This window comes from Ochotona princeps, chromosome 22 (genome assembly GCF_030435755.1).
Source record: "Ochotona princeps isolate mOchPri1 chromosome 22, mOchPri1.hap1, whole genome shotgun sequence".
NCBI classification, from domain to species: Eukaryota; Metazoa; Chordata; class Mammalia; order Lagomorpha; family Ochotonidae; genus Ochotona; species Ochotona princeps.
The window spans coordinates 21,578,360-21,594,269 of NC_080853.1; the positions used below are offsets into that span (position 1 = coordinate 21,578,360).

Genomic DNA, 15,910 nt, shown 5'->3' on the forward strand with positions numbered 1-15,910 from the left:
AGATGGCCTCAACGGCCAGAACTGAGCCGATCTGAAGCCAGGAGCTTCTTCCCAGTCTCCCATGTGAGTGAGGGGCCCAAGGACTTTAGTCATCCTTCGCTGCTTTTTCAGGTGAGGAGCAAAGGGGTGGATCAGAAGTGGAGCAGTTGGGACATCAACCAGCTCCATTATTGGATGCTAGCATTAGCAGGTAGAGGATTAGTATGTTCTGCCACTACGACAGCCCAGATAGAAACGTATTTAGGATTTATTGTTTGAATAGATTTGCTAAAGTAAAATAAATTGAAAAGTATAAGCATTATTGAGATCTTTCAATTTGAGAGAATTGTAGTTTGGAATATTGGTATGAAGTATGTCCACAACCTGTAATCACATCAGGTCCTCAATAGCCTTCAGTTCAGTTTTCTGTATCCTGACTCATTTGAACTGGAGACCATGGTCTTGTCTGTTTTTGACCACTGCCTAGTGTGTTTGGTGAGATGTGAATGATTAACTCCATAGCTGTCCAAAGGAGTTAGGGAAAGTAACAGTGAGAAGGAGGGCTCCTGAGCCCGACTGACAAGGTTCAGATTTGGATTCTGCTGTTTATTTTAGCACTGGGACTTTGGGCAGTTCTCAACATTGGCTTGCTTAGCAGCAATAATATGAGAATCTTCTAAAAGTTTGTGGGAAGTGCATATTATGAAAAGCTGTTGCATGAATTTCAGATTTTTTTACACCAGTACTTGCTTACTTTTTAATTTCATTTTCAACAAACTTCTTGAAGTCCCCTCATAGAATCTCTGGAGTTATGGAAGATGAAACACCTAAAGGCATTTTTTTTGAAGTGTGACCCACTGCATGTGCTTAAATGCTAGGTATTTTTAAAAATTAGATATTTGGTTATTTTGGTGTTTTAGGAATTAATAGAGTGGATGAAAACTCATTTTAATTCAAGCTCTTTTGAAAGAGAGAAAATGGGCTTAGAGAGTTATAACTTAGCCTGGGCCACTTAGCTCATGCCTTGCAGAGATCACGCCTGAAGGTAGGTTTTTTTGACCAAATGCAGGGCTTTGGGCCTTGGCATTGGTGACCGTTGGAACCAGGTAATTCCTTGTTAGAGGGACCGTTTGTGGCAGACAGATGTTTTGCAGCGTTACAGACTGCTACCTGCCAGGTACTGGTAGCTCCTATGGGTCTCCTCCCTGTCGCTGTAACAAGTCACACGGTCTTCAAGCATTATCCAGGAGTGTGGCTTTGGAACCGGGGAGGGCTGCTCCAGGGCCACCCTAGAAAGGCCTTGTCTCACTGCATTCACTCAGTGTGAGCTCTTCAGCGATCCAAACTCTGTAAGGTGGCACTTTGTTCTGTGGCTCCTGGAATTCTGAGCACAACTCCATGAGATGTTGGAGTATACTCCTTAGAACAATAGTGTTTAAATATAGTGGTTCTTGGGCCAGGTGCGGTGGCCTAGTGGCTAAAGCCCTCACCTTGAACATGCTGGGATCACATATGGGCACCAGTTCTAATCTTGGCAACCTCACTTCCCATCCAGCTCCCGGCTTGTGGCCTGGGAAAGCAGTCGAGGATGGGCCAAAGCCTTGGGACCCTGCACCCGCATGGGACTCCTGGGGGAAGATCTTGGCTCCTAGCTTCGGATCGTCACAGCACTGGCTATTGCGGTCACTTGGGGAGTGAATCATTGGTGGGAAGATCTTCCTCTCTGTCTCTCCCCTCTCTGTATATCTGACTTTACAATAAAAATTAAAAATAAAAATAAAAATAAAAAATATAAAAAATAAAATGAATATATATATAGCAGTTCTTACAGTTCTAAAAACTTTTACTCTTTTGGTTACAGGTGGCACAACTTAAACAAAGGTATTTATGGAATTCCAATGAATAGTGATGGAGATGCAGTTCAAATAACTAAGGTAAGAGAAGTAAAACCAGAACTGTAAAGGGGTTTGTCAGCCACATCAGTGACCTCACAAACTAAAGCTAAAACTAATTTCTTTGTATTCAGTTTTGTTCCCAAGTTAAAATATGAGCTTTTTAAATTATTATTACTAAAAATATACTTATTCTTTAAAATGATCATAAATCAGAATCAAAGAGCTTTTTTTTTTAATCAAAAATTATTGGAAAGGCAGATCTGATTTATGGAGAGGAAAGTCAGATCTTCCATGCATTGGTTCATTCTCAAATGGCCACAATGGCCAGAGCTGAGTCGATCTGAAGCCAGGAGCCGGTCTTCTAGGTCACCCACAGGGGTGCAGGGTCCCAAGTCTTTTTGACCATCCTCTGCTGCTTTCCCAGGCCACAAGCAGGGAGCTGGATGGAAATGGTGCCCACATGACACCTCAGCACTTGCAAGGGAAGGGTTAGCTAACTGAACCATTGCACAAGGCCCTGATACTCTTGTTGTTGGTTAAGCTAGAGCTTCTGTATTATGGCACAGGTTATCTCCAACCTCTAGGTAGAAATGCAAACCTGCGCTATAGCCTAGGAGACTAATTGAAATTAAACATACAACTGAATCCTATAACCCAGGAATTCTATCTACTCCTGGGTATTTACTGTTGAAAATGAAAACTTTTATCTGCACAAAGACATGCAAATGAATTAATTGTATGTAGCTTTTCTTATGATAGCCAGGAAAAAAATACTTAAAACCTAGTGAATAAGAGATAAACTGTGATGTATTCATAGAATGGAATTGTATTCAGCAGTAAAAGGAACAACTAATATTTAAAACTTACATTAATGAAAGAAACTAAACAAACAAAAAAAATGTGGGACCCAGTGTGATAGCCTAGTGGCTAACTCGTCTTGCACACACTGGGATCCCATTTGAGTGCCAGTATGTATCCCAGCTGCTCTATTTCCCATTCATCTGCTTGTGGCCTGGGAAAGCAATGGAGGATGGCCCAAAGCCTTTGGAGCCTGCATCAATGTGGGAGATCCAGAAAAGGCTCCTGGCTCTTGGTTTTGGATCAGCTCAGCCCTGCTTGTTCATTGCGGCCACTTGGGGAATGAACCAGCAGACAGAAGATCTTTCTGTGTCCCTTTCTCTCTGGAAATCTGCCTCTACAGTAAAAATATATACAACTTTTAAAATTAAAATTTTTTTCTTAGCAGATGTGGTTACTGGGACAAACTCGAGTGTGATGGTGGATGTCCGATCAGTAGTTGTTCTGGCAGGAGATGGGGGTTGTGACGGAGGGAGGCATTCTAGAACCTCGACAGCACTGGAAGATTTTATTTGTGAATATGAACATACTTCTTTCTTTTTCTCTCTTCCTATCTCTTTTTCCTTGTGGTAATATATACCTAACATAAAACTTACTGTCTTGGTGGCAGCATTTGCAGGTAAAGCTGCCTGCAATGCTGGCATCCCAGATGCACTAGTCTGTGTCTTGGTTGCTCCATTTCCCGTCTAGTTCTGTGCTAATGACCTTGGAAAGCAAGAGAAGATGGAGGGTATGATGGTTCAACTGGCTAATTCTCCACTTCCAAACGCTGGGATCTGGTATGGGCACCGGTTCATGTTCTGACTGCTCCGCTTCCCATCCAGCTCCCCACTTGTGGTTTGGGAAAGCAGTAGGAGATGGCTCAAAAGCCTTGGGCCCCTGCACCCTTGTGGGAGACCTGGAAACGGCTCCTAGCTCCTGGCTGCTGGCTTTAGATCTGCTCAGCTCTGGCCGTTGGGGTCACTTGGGGAGTGAGCCAGCAGATGGAAAATTTTTTGCTTTGTGTTTCTCCTTTTCTCTGCAGATCTGCCTTTCCAATATAGATAAATAAATCTTAAAAACAAATTGGGGAGGGCTTGGCAGCGTGGCCTAGTGGCTAAGGTGCTCGCCTTGATCCCATATGGCTGCTGGTTCTAATCCCGGCAGCTCCACTTCCTCTCTCTCTCTCCTCCTCTCAGTATATCTGACTTTGAAATAAAAATAAAATAAATCTTTAAAAAAAAAAAAAATAAAGTCAGGGGCTGTTGTTGACTGCATGGTGCTCTGTCTTCTTAAAAAAAAAAAGAACAAATTGGGGAGTATTGGGTTGTTTTGGAAGAGGTTGCGTAGAACTGGCATTTTTTAGTCTAGATGTTTAGTAGAATTTGCTAGTGAAGCAATCTGGGCCTGATGGTTTATTTCTTAGGAGTTAAATCTGTCTTTAAAATTTATAGGAGTTTTAGTAGTTGTGATTTTCAAAAGTTATTCCAGTTAGCTACATTCTTGGATTTTTGTATGTAAAATTATTCATAATACTCCCTTTTCTTACTAATGTCTGTGGTATCTGTAGTGACATCTTTTTTAAAAAAAAAGTTTTAAAGGTTAATTTTATCAGCCAAAATATGATCTGTTTTGATCAGTGTTCTGTGGACACTTGAAAAGCTCATCCCATCTGCCTTTGGATGGAATGTGGAAATGTCAGTTGGTTGATGGTTGATGTCCAGGTTTTTGTAGTTTTGCTGATTTTCTCTGCAGTGCTTCTGTGAGTTGCTGTGAGTATTGAACAAATTATTGAATTGCCAACAGTAATTACTGATTAGCCTGTTCCCCTTTCAGTTGTGTCAACTTCTGCTTCATATGTTTGAAGCTCTGTTCTTTCATGCATGCACATGTGGAATGTCTAGGTTTGGTGAGTTGACCCTTTCATCATTATATATCATCCCTCCTCATCCTTGGTAGTTTTCCTTGCCCTGAAGATTGTTATATCTCTCATTAATTTATTCTTTTCAGCACAGCTTTCTGTAAGTTAGTATTTGCATGGCATATATATATCTATCTATCTATATAGATAGATAGATAGATAGATATACACATTCATGTTTTGAAAATGCATAGGCTTTAAAAAGCAGTTACAGATTTGAGGGAAAATGTATGGGAAAGTACAGGGTACCCCTCTCTCTGAATCCTTATTTTCGCTGTGATTTGCAACTTGTGTTAGTGTGATAGGCATGATGGAAATACTTCTACCCTGCTGAGTTGCCTTTGTTAGCCTTGGCAAGTGTGAGCCATTTTACAGCCAGCACACTCACTTGATTTGGTCCTGCCAAGGCAGCCACAAGTGAGATTGGAAAATCGGTCAATCTGTAACAGGCTACATTTTCAGTTGATAGGTTTTGTTTGTTTTTTTTTTTTAAAGGTTTGTTTATTTTTGTTGGAAAGATAGATTTACAGAGAGAAGAGACAGAGAAAAAGATCTTCCATCAGCTGATTCACTCCCTAAGTGGCCGCAGTGGCTGGAGGTGAGCCAATCCGAAGCCAAGAGCCAGAAGCTTCTTCCAGGTCTCCCACAGGGGTGCAGGGGCCCAAGAACTTAAGCCATCCTCTACTGCTTTTCCAGGCCACAAGCAGGGAGCTGGAAGGGAAGTGGAGCAGCCAGGGCATGAACCAGTGCCCATATGAGATCCCAGCAGTTGCAAGACAAGGACTTCAGCCACTAGACCACCGTGCTGATCCCTGGAATCTTTTTAAAAATATATACAACTAAGACTAAACACCAGTGCTGTATGGGCACCAGTTTAAATCCTGGCTACTTCACTTGCATCCCCGCTCCCTGCTAATGCACCTGGGCCAAGTTGATAGTTTTTGTATGGCTTGTGAGTGATGTTACAGATATCCACATAACCCTTAGCAGAAAAAAATGTTAACCACCCCTGGGCAAGAACAGGCTTTTCTTAGTTCTTTTTTGCCTGTGTTGATTGGTGTGTTGAGTTGTGGGTCACTCTAGAACTCAGGCTAGAATATATTAGGAGTTATTCCAAACAAAACAGAAAACAGTAACTTCTGCTGGATTGGTCCTGTGTCCCGATCCACCTTCCCTCTTAGCCAATCTACTTTTCTCTGACTTGAAAATCTTATTAACTGCTTCAAGAATTTTGTCCATAGTTTTGATTATAACTAGTGGGAGGAGTTAAGGTAAGATGTTTAATCGATTTTATTCTGAACTATAAAATCCATTTGAACTTTTAGGGTTCTTTTCTTCCTTTTTCTTTTCTTTTTTTTTTTTGAGAGACACAGTGAGACAGATTCCATCTGCCTGCTCACTCCCCGAAGGCCTGCAACTGCCGAGGTTGGGCCAGGCTGAAGCTGGGAGCCAGGAGCTCCATCCAAGTCTCCCACATGGGTGGCAGAGACCCAACTACTTGAGCCATCACCCGCTGCCTTGCAGGAAACTGATTCAGGGACAGAGTCGGTGCTTGAACCCTGGCGCCACTTCCATTGTAGTGTTAAATTTTGAATTTCATACTTTGTTTCACTCTTTTTTTAAAAAAAAAACCTTGGTGCTTTTTTCTGAGGGCACAGTCTTTTCATTTCCACATAAAGGCGTGGTGGGGAGATAAAAGCGTGTGTTTCCTGATAACTATCTCAAATTTTCTTATCCTCTTAGCTGAAACTTTTAGAAACAGAGACTGGCTTGTCGCCCATGGCCAGATTCCTGCCTGTTTTGGTTTGGCAGATGGGCTCAGAAAGGGTTTTCTATGTTTTAGTTGTAAAAAATTCAAAAAGTATAGTTCATGAAAATATATGAAATACAAATGAGTGACTTGAGATGTCAGTGTTCATAAATAAAGTTTTGCTGGAACACAGCTGTACTCATTTATTTATGTAATTTTAATGGATTTTTTCATGGTGCAGCAGCGAAAGTTGAGTAGTTGGCACCATCGCCTGTGCTAGGCAATTAGCAAATCATAATGGTGGCAGCCAGCATGCTCTTCTTATCCTCCTTAATTGGCAGTAATTTCAGCATCTCACTTTTTGGTATGTTACTGGCCATTATTTCAAAATAGATTTTCCTCAGTGATAAGACTCTTTAGTTTCTGGTTTGTAAGTATGCTTGAGCCCTTTCCCTCACAGACCTGGTTCTTTTCCTCTGTGCACTGATTGGTGCCATGGCACCTGTTAGGCAAACCAGAGGCCCAGGAAGATACAGCATCTGGTACTTCTGTCTCTCTCATCCCAAGAGTAAATCCACTATAAAGTCCAGTTTGTCTGCTGTTGGCTTTTCCTGCACTTCTCTTTATCTTCTACATCTCAGCTCAGAAGTGAGTGTATCCGGGAGACTCCCACTGTTTCCTGATGAGGTCACATTTTCTTGTATTGACAGTTCTGTACTTTTCTGTCACTTGTCATGATTTCTGTGAGGTGATTGGCATCAGTTTTTTGCTGCTAGGGTGTACGCTTCATGAAGGCAGGGTTTTAGTTGATTATTTTCTTTCAGAGCCTCTCAAATAATAAATGCTCAATAAATTTATTTTCCTGGCTAGCACGTTTTTTAAAAGATTTATTTTTATTGGAAAGTCAAATATACAGAGAAGAAGATCTACTGTATGTTGATCTTGATTTTACTCCCCAGGTGACCACAATGGCCAGAACTGAGCCGATCCGAAGCCAGGAGTCAAGAGCTTGTTCCGGGTCTCCCACATGGGTACATGGTCCCAAGGCCTTGGGCCGTCCCCGACTGCTTTCCCAGAGCACAAGCAGGGAGCTGGATGGGAAGTGCTGCCGCTTGGACACGGACTTGTGCCCATATGGGATCCCAGCATGTTCAAAGCAAGGACTTTAGCCACTAGGCTACTGTGCTGGGCCAGAGGTGTCACTTTTACTTCTGCTAAATTGTGTTGATTTAGACAGGAAGCAGAGCAAGCTTAAATTAAAGAGAAGGGTAAGAAGAAATCTCTGATGGATGCTGTGCACAGGAATGAGAGCTGTTATAGCCATCTTTGCAAACCAACATTTCTGCCCCATTGCTCTCTTCCTTTTTATCTAGGAGTCAAACTCCATGTAGGTTGAATCATTTTACTGTGTTCTCCATATATTTTTTACCCCATGTTTTGTATTTTTGTATGCTTTAGCAACTTTCTGCTTGTTCTAAATGTTTCTTTTTAACCTATATTCCATTCAGTAGTTCTGTTTAGCTATATTTATCTGCTTTTAAGTCCATCTGTTGATATCTTTATTTTAATTATTGTATTTTCTCAGTTTCAAAATATAACTTTTTATTAAAGATTCATTAATTTGAAAGAATTGCAGGAGTGGGACAGGGGAGAGACAGAAAAAGATTCTTCATCTTCTGGTTCATTCCCAAATGGCTGCGCAGCCAGAGCTGAGCTGATGGAGAGCCAGGAGCTTCTTCTGAGTCTCCCACGAGGGTACAGGGGCCCAAGGACTCGAGTCTTCTCTCCACTACTTTCCTAGGGCATAAGCAGGAAACTGCATCAGAAGTGAAGCAGCCGAGACAGGAACTGTACCTGTATGGGATGCCAGCACTATAGGCAGAAGATTATTTTGCATGGCCTCTAGTTCCAAGATTTCTGTTTGATCTTTTTCTTAGATCTGTCATTCCATGTTTTTTTTTTTCATTCCATGTTTTTTTTTAAGATTTATTTCTTTCTGGGCCCAGCGTGGTAGCTTAGAGGCTAAAGTCCTTGCCTTTCACATGACAGGATCCCTTAATGGGCACCGATTCTAATCCCCAGTGGCCCTTCTTCCCATCCAACTCCCTACTTGTGGCCTGGGAAAGCAGTCAAGGATGACCCAAAGCCTTGGGATCCTATATCCATGTAGGAGACCCAGAAGGGGCTCAGGGCTCCTGGCTCCTGCAACAGTTCCAGCTGTTGCAGTCACTTGAGGAGTGAATCAGTAGATAGAAGATCTTCCTGTTTGTTTCTCCTTCTCTCTATATATCTGACTTTGCAATAAAAATAAAATAAATCTTGAAAAAAGTAGGACTGGAATAAATTTTTTTTAATTTGCTTATTTTTATCTGACAGGCAGATTGATAGAGAATCTTCCATGCACTGGTTGACTCCCCAAATGGCTTCAATAGCCAGAGTTAAGCCGATCCGAATCCAGGAACCAAGAGCTTCTTCGGGGTCTCCCACATGGGAGCAGGGGCCGAAAGCTTTGGGCCATTCTCGACTGCTTTCCCAGTCTGTAGGCAGGGGGCTGGATCGGAAGTGGAGCAACTGGGACTCAAAACTCCCATCAGCACTACAAGTGGAGGATTAATACACTAAGCCACTGTAGCAGATCCCATTCCATAATTTTAATTGCACTCTAATACTTGATCTTGTGACATTTTTCTTCTACAGATTCTCATGTTGTCTTGTAAGAAGTAGACACTGTATTTTTGTTTTCATTTTTTGAGAGAGATCAAAAGAAAAATAAACCTGACTTTTCCTAGTTCACTTTGCAAATGCCACCAACAGAGAAAGCTGGTCCAGGCCAAAGCCAGGAGCCTTGCACTCCTTCTGGTTCTCCCACCTGGGTAACAGGGACCCAGGTATCTGAGTCATCTGCTACTCCCTAGGGTGTGCATTAGCAAGAAACTGGATTGAAGGTGGAGTAGTGGGGACTCAGGCCAAGCAATCCAGTATAACATGTGGCATCTTAAACCACTGTGCCGAACACCTGCTGGTAAACACCATACTGTTTAAATGTTTAGTACCTAAGAGGAGATAATTTTCTAAAGATAATTTGCCACTAGGGATCATTTTATCCAGTTCAGAATTGGAATACTTCCCAGCAGTGACATAATCTGTACAGCAGCAGGTCAATTCAGCCCATACCTATTACTCCTAATACATGTGCGGCACTTTGCTAGAAGCTGTACGGCCCTGTGAACAGAGCAGATGTGGCTTTTGGTCTATGTGGAGTACAGTTTTGAGTATAACTGGAGGGTAAATATGTACAAGAAATGAAGTTCAGTGAGAGCAGTGAGTAAAAACATGAGGGTGGTTCTGCCATAACTATCTGGAGCAATTTTCAGTTAGATCTTGACGGAGGAGAATCAGAAGCAGCTGCCAGTATGAAGAGTGGATGATGACTACTAGAAATATAAGGGATATTGGAGGGAGTAAGATTTAGAATTATGTTTATGAGTTCTCAGGCATAATCAATGCCTCATGTGGTTTTCCCCCATTACTTTTCAGAAAAAATAGTGGATTTGGATTTTAGTTACTTTAGGCTCTAAAGCAAGGTCTGTGGTCTTAGACTAATAAACTGATTCTTCATTCAGAAGAATAAAGGTGAAGGAATATGGAAATAGGCAAAGCAGACAAGGAGAAATGCTCTGTTAAAAAATTCCTCATTAGTGTTTGCACATCTCAGTGCCTGTAGAAGGCATTCTGGAAGTGCCTGTGGATTCAGCAGAATGAGAACAGGCCAGATAAGTTTTTAATGAAAGAAGAGAAAATTTTCTTTCTCCTGTTGAAAGAAAGGTAGTAAATGAATCAAAGTGAAGAAAGACACTCATTGGCCTCTTGGATGGAAATAGTTCATTGACTAAGCCTAACTGTTGGTAGAAGAGAGAGGGAGCTGAGAAAGCACTTTAGAACACCAGATTCCAGAGGGCAGGACCTGCTTCCCGCCCCGGCCTGGCCTGAAATGGGGAACTTAGTGGATCAAGTGAGTACGTCAGTAGTTTCCTTCTCTGGAGGCACCTGCACTGTCATTACCTGCAGGTCAGGCTTACATCTGTTTGCTTTATATGGAAGACAGTAAGAAACTGTTCCTTTTCTAACATTAGCTCAGACCTCTGGTCTTACTGATGGATTACAGAACTTAAATTCCCTCAGAGAATGTGTCACACTGAGGAATACGAGAAGGATGGTTGGAACTCAGGAGTTATGCTTACTATATCTTCATTTTCCAGCTATTAAGGTTTTCTTTTTGTGGAAAGACACTAATCTGGAATGAGAATGAATTCTCATCAGTAAAAACTTTTAAGTAGGTCATCTGACTTTGCTTTTGTGCTCCACATTCACCCTGGCTATAAAAGGGCCATTCATGAGTTTTCTGGGCTGTCATCATTGCCAGATTCTCCACAGGCATTGTGAAAGAGTTAAGCTGCCTGCCCTCCCCCCAGCCTGGTTCATGGATGCTTTCGTAGAGTACACACTGGACTATGTTTAGCTCAGCAATAATCTGCAAACACTGGATCCATGAACAGAGCTCCTTCCAGAGAAGAGCTCTCAGCATTGGTTAGTGTCCAAGCCGTACAAGTCAGTTTCTGCCAGTATAGAATAGATATAGTGACTTGCAGCCTGGTTTTTGCCAAATTATTAGGCCAATGTTTAAGGCATGTTTATATTAAAAAATAATTGTACATGAAATTTGTAGATAATTTTTGCCATTTCTCCTTGGATGGGAGGTCAAAGAATGCTTCAAATAAGACAGGTCCTCTTTTTAAAGCAAGTTAGTGGACACTGAAATAGTTTTTTCCCGTTTTGACTGTAGGACTAGAGGAATAAAGCCTGAAGTTTTGGAAGGACAAGCTGCATGGGTTGTACTTAATTGGCTAGGGAGGGCGGGGAGGAGGGGGGAAGGGGAGTGGGTTGTAAAGGTTTTCTGTTTTACTCCTTAGGAAAATGGGTCCCACTGATATCCTTCCATCTCAGGGCATCTGAAACTCTCTGGGGTAGCTGTGTTCATTGTTTTTTTTTTTTTTTTCAAGGATTGCAGCCCATCAGCTGTATGGGGTTCCAAACAATTCTAAACAAATTAGTCTCTTAGGGTTTTTCAGGTGGCCTGCCAGGTATGACTTGTTCTCTGTATGACTTGTTCTCTGACACCATCCTGGGGTTAGCCACTTAAATCCTTTGTTTTATCTTGTTTGCTGTCTGCCTTCCTTTCCCTCAGTGCTCAGTTCTGTAATTTGACAATACAGCTTTTCATTTAAGTGAGGACTTTAGCTACTAGGCTGCCATATGGGGGGTGGGGAGGTCCTATTTTTTTTTTCCCAGATTTTATTTTTGTTTGAAAGGTGGAATTAGAGAGGAGAGACTGAGCGAGAGACAGCCCATGTACTGGTTCATTCCCCAAGTGACCACAATGACTACATCTGAGTTGATCCAAAGCCAGGAGCCAAGAACTTCCTGCAGAACTCCGATGAGGTTGCAGGGGCCCAAGGACCTGAGCCATCCTCTCCTACCATCATAGGTCATAAGCAGGGAGCTGGATTGGAAGCAGAGCAGCTGGGATACAAACCGGCAACCACATGGGTGGGATGTTGGTGCCAAAGGCAGAATCTTAGTCTACTCTGCCAGTTGCACCAGGCCTGTAGATGTTAATTTCTGATTAACACGACTTTCAAGGGGATCTTTTGTTGTTTGCTTGCTTTTTATTTTTTAATGCCTCCTGAGTTAATTTTAAGTTCTCTTTTGCTGGAAATTTATCTGAAGTTTTCACGTTTGCTTGTCTGCAGTTGTTGAAGTTTTACGTATTCAAAGTATAAAATCTACTATTTGCTGTGTGTATAGAAGTGAAATTAGCACCATCCATCATTCTTCAGTTTTGTGCCCCTTGGTAATCTCTGTTTGCTTTGCCTACTCCTCCATCCCCAATCACTGATCTGTTTTCTTACAGGTTAGATCTGCATTTTCTAGAGCTTTATACAAGGGGAATCTTGCAGTATTAAACATGTTTTTGATGCTTTGACAGGGCTAACCAGTTCCTAAAAGGTAACTCATTTACCAGGGGCCTTTCAAATGCAGACCACCCAATCCATAGCTCATTTCCCAACTATCTCCCTGATCAGACTCTCAGGGACCTTTCACATCCTGGACCACTGCCATCTGCTCCACCTGCCATGTTTACCTTCAGACCAACTACCATGCAAATAGGGATAGTGCTATGCTCCTGAACCCACTGCATTTGTTTAAACCAGACAGTTCTGGATTTGCTTACCCTACCTCATCATTCCTGCTCTTGAAACCACATTTATACCCTCTATCCATGTTTTTGCTCTGTTTCCTCTGCCTTGTTACCAATCCTGGTGTCTTCTCATCTGGTTTCTGCGTGGCATGCCACCCACCTTCCTCTTGGAAACTGTGAGTGAATGTCTTTCCAGTAGCAACCACCTTCTAAACTGTTAACCTCACTATAGATAATTAATGATAAAGTCTATGTTAGCATCCCATATGAGTACCCATTCTAGCTTCAGCTACTATACCTCAGATGCAGCTCCCTGCCACCTCTGGGAGAGCTGGATGGAATTCTGGCTTCTGGTTTCAACCTAAACCAGTTCTGGCCATTGCAGTCATTTGGGGAATGAGCCAGCCAATACGTTGGTCAGTCTATCTCTCTCATCTTGCCTTTTGAACACAAATGATCTTGAAAAAAAAATTATTAATTTGAAAGAGAAAGTGCACACTACCATCCAGCAGCTCACTCCCAAATGCCCACAAGGCCAGATCAGGCCAGCTGAAGCAGGAAAACTAAGAACACAGTCCAGATCTTCCATGTGGGTGGCAGAGACCCAGCCACTTAAGCTGCCAGCTGCTGCCTGGATGTGCACTAGCTGGCAGCTGGGATCCAGAGCCGGAAGCAGGTACTCAGTTCAGCACACCAGTATGGGATACAGGCCTATTAACTAATGCCTAAGCCAAACACTTAGACCAAAACCCATGTTTTAAACAAAACAAAACCAAAGAAAGGAAACGAAAGTTTTTAAAAAGCAAAAAGGAAGCAAAAACCTACAAATAGTCTCTTGCTTCTCTAACTTAGCATAATTATGTTGAGATACATTCCTGTTGTTGGCCATAACAATTCATTCCCAGAGTAGTATTCTATTATATGGGTAAACTGAAATTGATTTATCTGTTTATTCATTCATTGATGTATATTTGGTCGCTTCTAGTTTTGGGATATTACAAATAAGGCTTCTGCAAACCTAAATCTGTAAGTTTTTATATTTAATACATTTCCTGTTCTTATGAGTATTTACACAGAGTGGCTGGTCATTTGGTAAAAATATATTGAAAAATGGTTGTTGTAACTAATACCATTCTTAACCTTGGGATATGAATATTTGTTCAAGTCCTGCTTTCAGTTCTTTGAGTATATTTCTTTTCTTTCCTTTTTTTTTTTTAAGATATATTTTCTTTTTATTGCAAAGTCAGATGTATAGAGAGGAGGAGAGACAGAGAGGAAGATCTTCCATCTGATGATTGACTCCCCAAGCCAGGAACCAGGAACTTCTTCCAGGTCTCCCACACAGGTGCCGTCCTCAAGGCTTTGGGCCGTCCTCAACTGCTTTCCCAGGCCACAAGCAAAGAGCTGGATGGGAAGTGGGGCTGCCAGGATTAGAAACAGCGCCCTTTTGGGATCCTGGTGCATTCAAGGCGAGAACTTAAGCCACTAGGACACGGCACTGGTCCCCGAGTATATTTACAAAAGTAGAATTTTGAGTCAGATACTAATTCTGTATTTAAGGTTTTAAGGAATTGCTATACTGGTTTCCATAACAGCTATACCATTTCACATTCCCACCAGCAATACACAGGATTCCAAATTTTTTTTGTCTTCTTATATATGAATTTATTTGAGATAATAAGAGCAAGAGAACTTTCATCTGTTGGTTAGCTTCTGAAATTCCCACAGTGGCTAGGACTGGACTGATCTGGGAGCCTGCAACTTAATTTAGGTCTCGCATAAGCAGGAACCTAATCCTTAGCTGTTCATTCATGGAAGTGAGCTGTTCTTCAAAGCCACTGAGCCTACCAGCATAGGGGTCCTGGTCTCTTTGTTTTGGACTTTTCCTATATTGCCCTGCCTTTCTCAAAGGAAGACATCCCTGGAAAGCTAATGTCTGGGCCTTCAGGAGCTTCCTCGCTTGCAGCCCTTCTATGGATTGCTCCTTTTCCACTCACCAGCACCCACCTATTTCTGTCTCCTGTGCTCGTCAGATGTCTCCTGCCTGGCCTGCTCAGGGCCGCTTTTGTCTCCTACAGCTGTCCTCTTGGCTTCTTGGCCTTCTGCCTGACTCCCTTGGCAGCTGCTCTGTCATTGGCTGTCTGCCGTTCTGCCCCTGCCCCCCAGGTACAGCATTACTGTGGTGTTTTGCATTCTCCACGAGCAGAGCTGAATCAGTAGGCATTGCAGCAGGTGCTCCAGACTAGTCACCCCTGAGCTGTTAGCCTTGTTGTTCACTAATGTCAGACACCCAGGCCTTCCTCACCTCTTGCTTCTCCTTAAGTCATTTGTTCTCATCCTGTGAACTTTCTTCTCCATCTCCTCTGTGTATCCCTGCTCTGCTGTAAGTACTAGGCTCCTTTTGAGGCTTAAGTCACCGTCTTTATCTCAAACCCAGCAGCTGATCTACCTAGTAGTTAGTGCTTCTAAAATCCCAAAGTGTTTTTTTTTTTTAAAGATTTATTTTATTTTATTAAAGCCAGATATACACAGAGGAGGAGAGACAGAGAGGAAGATCTTCCATCCGATGATTCACTCCCCAAGTGAGCCGCAACGGGCCGATGCGCACCGATCCGATGCCGGGAACCTGGAACCTCTTCCGGGTCTCCCATGTGGGTGCAGTGTCCCAATGCATTGGGTCGTCCTCAACTGTTTTCCCAGGCCACAAGCAGGGAGCTGGATGGGAAGTGGAGCTGCCGGGATTAGAACCGGCGCCCATATGGGATCCCGGGGCTTTCAAGGCGAGGACTTTAGCCGCTAGGCCACGCCGCCGGGCCCCCAAAGTGTTTTGGTAAGCCATCTTGTATTCATCCTTCCTGTGTTGTCACTGGTCCCATTCTTTCACACCTGCCTTTTCATATTGAATGTGTAGATGCTTATTCAATTCTTGCTTGATGTTGAGCTATTTGTGGTTCCTGAGTCCAAACTTCTACAAGCAAGTCCACTTGCTTTAACTATTCTTTATCCTTCCAAGTTGGGCTCAAACATCACCTCCCCTGGAAATTCCTTGTCACCCTTTGGCTAACTCACACTAACATTCATTGGATCATGTTTCTTATGGCAAATGGTGATTCAGGACCTGATTGAATAGTTCATTTGTAGCTCACTACTGCCTGCTGAACTCCTTGATGAGCTTTGGAAATTTGAAAGCCCTGAGTCTGAATACCAGTAGTTACGTATTAGACATATGGCCTTGAGCAAATTCCATTTTAACCTGGGTAATGTGTTTC

General features: G+C 42.5%; 1 protein-coding gene across 2 annotated transcripts in view; it reads left to right on the forward strand.

Annotated features, from left to right (window-relative positions):
- PTPRA (protein tyrosine phosphatase receptor type A) overlaps nt 1-15,910 on the forward strand; it is a 106,946-nt gene that overhangs the window by 30,707 nt on the left and 60,329 nt on the right. For both annotated transcript variants that reach the window (XM_058679882.1, XM_058679883.1), the window contains exon 2: nt 1,841-1,913. In XM_058679882.1, the coding sequence (XP_058535865.1) occupies nt 1,878-1,913 (36 nt within the window). In that variant the 5' untranslated portion in view covers nt 1,841-1,877. The remainder of the gene's footprint in view (nt 1-1,840; nt 1,914-15,910) is intronic.